This window comes from Sinocyclocheilus grahami, unplaced genomic scaffold (assembly GCF_001515645.1).
Source record: "Sinocyclocheilus grahami isolate Dianchi unplaced genomic scaffold, SAMN03320097.WGS_v1.1 scaffold517.1, whole genome shotgun sequence".
Taxonomy (NCBI): Eukaryota; Metazoa; Chordata; class Actinopteri; order Cypriniformes; family Cyprinidae; genus Sinocyclocheilus; species Sinocyclocheilus grahami.
In genome coordinates this window covers 888,060-894,059 of record NW_015505696.1, presented here as the reverse complement: position 1 = coordinate 894,059, position 6,000 = coordinate 888,060, and the positions used below count along the sequence as shown (strand labels likewise).

Genomic DNA, 6,000 nt, shown 5'->3' with positions numbered 1-6,000 from the left:
ATATATATATATATATATATAGATATAGATATAGATATATATATATATATATATATAGCTAAATAGAAATATAAAAAAGAATAAAAATAACAAAAGCACATAACAAAATTACTAAAACCTAAAGTATAATTAAAATGAATATAAAAAATATAAAAATAAAAGCTCATTCAAATAACACTAATGAATGCACTTGTGTAGTAGGGTGTGTTTTGAGTCATGCCAGGACATTTGATGGCTTGTGGGAAACTCAAACCCATTTCATACCCACACTGCACTGGTCAGGCTGATGATATTGAACATCACACAAAAGTCCTGCCAACTGGCTGCCTTCAAAACCCTGGAGGAGCTGCTGCAACCTCACAGGAACTCATATTACTGTCATCCTGCATCAATGAACCCACAAGGAGACGACTCCCTTTATTTACATTCTGATGAAGTGCATGAGCAGTAATGGTGGAAAGCATCCTGTAATGTTCCTTTTAATAGCAGGTGCATTAGGAGATCTTCAGCAGCAGCTCTGGCAGATATTTGGGTGGACTGTCAGTTCATTAGTGGTCGGGAAAGCGGGTAAGAGGTACCCTGTGGCTCCAGGCCAGAGCTGCTATGACTTCCACTGTCTCTACCTGACAATTATCTCTCTGCATTTTGGGATCAAGTCATATTAGGGCCCTAAGAGGTTTGTTAAACACCCTTCACGTTAATGAGACAGACCTGAAGCCTCCCCTCCACAGCTCTTAAAATACTCACAAACTTCCCACTTGTACTTTATATTTATAAACTCCACATGCACCCACTGGAGTGTTAAAAAACTCTGGTTTGAAAACCTGAAGGGGTCGGATGCAGATTTCAGATTTGATTTCAAACTCAATATAAGCTTTAAAGAAGTTCTACACCCATTTTTCTTCAACCCCCCACAGCATGTCAATTAAAGAACCATAGCGCAAGACATTGCTAGTAGTCATAATTAAGCTATAAATGTGAATTTTGACTATCCGATTGAAGTTTGTTGATGAAAAACAGTAATAAAGTTCGCCAGAAAACTCTAACATTTTATCGGTTTATGAAGAGGCAGGTTGGTGTGACTGAAGTACATTTCCCATCATTCTGGGAACAGTAAAACATGATAAAATACTCACATAAAACTCACTATTTAGAATCAGTGCTTAAAAAGACATATATATGTGTGACCCATGCTGACAAAATAAGTGTGAATAAGTTTTTCTCTGCTCATTTCTGGACGACTGCTTGTTGTAGGATATATCGTTGCAAAGTGCAGCATTCCAGCTTTATAAATATTCATAGTGAATTCTGTATGACATGAGTCTGAACCAGTAAAATATGATTTTCAAACCCATGCTGATGAAAACAAAACGATCGCGCTGATATTTGTAAAGCGCGTGCATCTCCGAGAGCGCGCGATCTCCCTATAAAGTATATTATTGCGAAATATGTCCTGGCGAGATTCACACAAACATAATCTGTTATGTCTTACATGAACGTCTAGTTAATGGTTGGGGGAAAATCTGATGTGTAACATTATATTATATCTATGCATTACAGTAGGTCACAATCTCGATGTTAATCAAACATTAAAAGAAAAGACGGAATCATTCGCTATTCTTGATTAAACTACAGTTTATTTGCATCTTTGTATCTTATTTTTAATAACAAAGATAAAATAAAAACAGCTATATTGTGATTAATAATATAGTTATTATTATTAAGAAAAATAATTGGAGGAAAATATGCAAGTTTGCTCTGTGATTTTGTTTTGGAACCTTCAAACTTTTTGACTTTGCTGACTCTATCGCCTTCAAATGGCTGTAGCTCAGTCATTTTTTTGTCCGATTCCAACAAGTTATATATCATTTTGATATATTTTTAATGTAGAATGTGAAAATGAAGAGAACTCATTTTTGAAAATGTGCTCATTTCGACTCATTTCAGTGCATCCATTTTCCCCCAGACCAATATCACTTCAAATCACAATATCATTTCCAAACACTCATCACAGTGCAACTTTAACTCAATAACCCCTTATTAACCATATTTTACGTCATGACTAGATCTTCTAGATTTTATTCATAAAAATTTTTTGCATCAACATTTGTTTAATTTTAACAATTTTAATTATAGTGCCTCTCCTATCTTCAACCATTGCTTAATACCCCTTAGTACCTACACTACCTATTAGATCCGGCAACAATCACTTTAACAACATAAATAAATAAAATCATGAATAAGACAATGAAAACAAAGTAAACAAGCAAAGAGGGTATAATTCAGGAGCTCAGGAGTGAGATTTAGGAGGTGCTAAATGAGTCACAGTGAGATGCAAATCAAACCTCAGAAAACAAGAGATGCAGATGATGAGTTAGGAGAATATGAGTCTCTTTACCTTTGCCTCCTGTGCCCTGGCCTCCAGGTTTATTGTACAGATAGATGTCATGATCGGGCAGCTCACTGCTCAAATGGAAGTAATGCTAAGAGAGAACAAGAGCGAGAAACAAAGAACATGGATTTATGGAGGATGATCATTTAAAAAAAGTATGCATTTATTTATTTTATATCTTCATAATGACACCGATTTCAAGAAGGAATGCACAATATAAAGATTTTTCATAGTTTCTGGTCTGGTTAGGATGACACTGGAAAAAATGTGTTAAATGTTGACCCTTTTTTTACAATTCAAACAGTAAACTCTTTATCTGTGCCAGGTTCTAAACGACTAAATGTAGACAAGCTGGGATTGTAATCATTATTGTGCATTTTAAATTCTAATCACACATTGGCTTCCAAAAAAATGGCATTTAAGTGACTACAGAGATGCAATGAAGTGTGTGTTTATGTCTTTCCTCCTGGTGCAGTAGTGTATTATGGACGCTCTCTAAATGAACTCTCAGTGACCTGTTAAAGCGAACCGCACTCAGAGAGCATGAAAGTATAAACGCATTTGCAGAGCCCCGCTGCGGTCACGCTTTATCTGTGGTGCTTCACTTCACACTCACATGGAAGTATAAATGGCTTACTGCAAACCAATTTGTTTCAATTTCTGAATTTTTGCGTAATCGCCAACATTTTTGGGCAGTGGATTTGATTAGACCGTTTTAAAATGATTGGTGACAGTGATTAATTTAAGACAAAAATATATTTCTTTTGACAAATACAAAATTATGATACACACACAAACACACACACATATATATACACATATATATATATATATAAATTAATCTGTCAAACGATTAATCAATTGCGATTAATTGCATCCAAAACAAAAGCTTTTGTTTATATAATGTGTGTACTGTGTATATTTATTATGTATATATAAATACACACATATGCATGTATATATAAGAATTTTTTTTGTTTATATATAAACAAATATATATAACCATATATACATTTATACATATATAAATGTTAATTTATATATTGTGCATATGTGTGTGTGTGTATATATATGTATATATATATATATATATAAATACCTTGCTACGTGCACTGCGTTAGGCTAACCGAGACTTGTCATTTGCACTTACATATTGTTGCTCTTTTGTTAGTTTTGATTGCTTTTATTGTCCTATTTGTAAGTCGCTTTGGATAAAAGTGTCTGCTAAATGACTAAATGTAAATGTAAATATAAAATATTAATATGTACATATAAGATAAAATGTTAGAATTTAAATATATATATACACACAGATGTAAATATTTTAAAAATATATACATGTACGTTTGTGTATTTATACACACATAATAAATATACACAGTACACACATACGTACATTATGTAAACAAAACCTTTTTATTTTGGATGCACTTAATCTTGACAGCACTAAAATATGTATATACTGTATATATACATATATAGTGTATGAACTGTATTTTCGTTTAAAAATGCTAAACATTTATGGATCAATAATTTTTGAAATTTGCATAGATTTATATTATGAATCTACAACATTGCTTTTCTGATTTAAACATGTGACTATCTCCATGAACCAAATGCACTGGGAATGTCTGTCTCAGTGGATCAGATGCCAGTACCTTAAAGTGGTGCTCCATGTTGCTGTCAGTGTATTTGGGGATGTGGAGGAAGATGAGGAGGTTCTGACGGAGGTAGTGAGCCACCGCCTGGATCCACGGCACACAGTACTGCGGCAGACAGAACTCCATCACCTCCGTCGCCGGAGAACCGGGAGGCTGAATGAACTGAGACGAAGAGGAAAAAATTATGTGTAATAACCAAAAATCATCTCCACAGTCTATTATCCAACCATTAATCTCAAACAACACACCCGCCAACCGCCCACAAACTGAGAAAAACAGTGACCGCACATTAAGCGGCTTTGGTTCTGGAAGTATTTCAGCAATATTTCAAAAAATCTTCAATAAAGACTTCTAACCAACTCGCTCTGAGATGAATCACAGCATCACAAGCTTTGATTCAAAGCAAAAAGCATTTAAAAGTCAGACATCACACAACTTCAGAAGATTTGAAATACAGCACATGAGTTGTATTTTATGATACTTTATTGTCATTTTCCCCCCACAAATGTCTGTCTCTGCATAGGGCGGGCAAATATAAGTCATCTGCTTAATCTGTACGTAACCTGTGGCGAAGAACAAGTCTGTCATAGACAAAAGATGGTCAAAGAAGAAAAAGAGAGAGTAAACACCTCCACATCTGCAGGCGTCAGTTTGCAGTTCCTGACCAGCATGACTGTGATAATGTCCAGCGTGGCCTCGTCCAGACGCTTCCTCAAAACCTTCACCAGTTCATCAGAGATCTCTGGACCTGCCCAATACACAACATCATATCTCACTTGGAAACGTGTCACAAAATGGAAGTACAATAGTTCACAGATTGGAAGCAGTTTCATATTGACTTTAGATTAATAACTGAAGTCTCCCGAGCAGGTGCTGAAATCCCTCAGAGCTGCTCACTAAACCCAGAAACGACCCGACAAATTATAAATATGCATTTAAAAACAAACTGATGAAACTGAAAAAGATTTCCCTGGCTACACTTTGGGACTGAAGCAATACATTTACAGGAAAATAAATAACTCATGGCCCTGATGAATGCAGAGCGACAGCGCCTCCTGTCAGCTGCTGATGGTACTGCAGGTGAAGCTGGAGAGTCCTGACAGTTTGATTCAGATAAAAATCAATGCAAAAATCAATAAAAAAAAAAACATTTAATTAAATATTTGCTATATATATATATAATAAATGTATAGTATTTGTGTATCTAAAAATTTAGATTAAATATTACAATATTTAAATTAAATTGACTTTAAAAATTATATACAAATTAAATATATATAAATTGATATAAAATTGTGAAAATAAAAATAAATAAAAATAGATACAAAAAAAATAGATACAAATTATATAATAAATAAATACAAAAAATAAAACACGTTTTAGTCACTACATAATTCTCATAAATTCCATGCATTTCATAATTTTCTATTCTTTTTCTTCTAAAATTCATATTCTTCATTCTGATTAAGGGCTGCTACAGCAGCATCCGGCTCCATTTTGCTCTGTCCTCTAATTTTCCTATTATTCTAAAAAGTGCAAAATAGTCGATATGGGTTGATTTAATCAACATTTGCTGCCCAAAATTAAAACAAAAGGCAGAATTTTCATCCGTTTACACGACTCAAAGCAATAAGCCCCAAGAAGTCCGTTCTGCATCGTGCCTAACAACGCTCCTTAGCTGTTATAAATTCACTGTAAACCACGGCTTCACGGGGCTTATGGTTATTCCATATACGTAGCAAGGTTTTACAAAACAAAATAGAGCAAATAAAGTGTAATGATATTAATAAAAACAGTATTCTTCCACCAAACAATGTAGCTCCTCAGAAACAGTTGTGGTTGCAACAAAGTGGCTGTCGAGCAACACACAAACGTAAACAAAGGTGTGTGTTTGTAGTGTAATTTACTACAGCTTCGAACGTGGCTCAGCCAATCAGAATCAAGGAC

General features: G+C 34.4%; 1 protein-coding gene across 1 annotated transcript in view; it reads right to left on the bottom strand.

The window, feature by feature from the left end:
- The window catches only part of LOC107554864 (SZT2 subunit of KICSTOR complex), a 96,470-nt gene that overhangs the window by 44,927 nt on the left and 45,543 nt on the right, over positions 1–6,000 (bottom strand). Inside the window, exons 47-49 of the mRNA XM_016237502.1 lie at positions 4,683–4,801; positions 4,051–4,215; positions 2,399–2,483 (exon numbers count right to left, since the gene is read on the bottom strand). Of these exons, the coding sequence (XP_016092988.1) occupies positions 2,399–2,483; positions 4,051–4,215; positions 4,683–4,801 (369 nt within the window). The remainder of the gene's footprint in view (positions 1–2,398; positions 2,484–4,050; positions 4,216–4,682; positions 4,802–6,000) is intronic.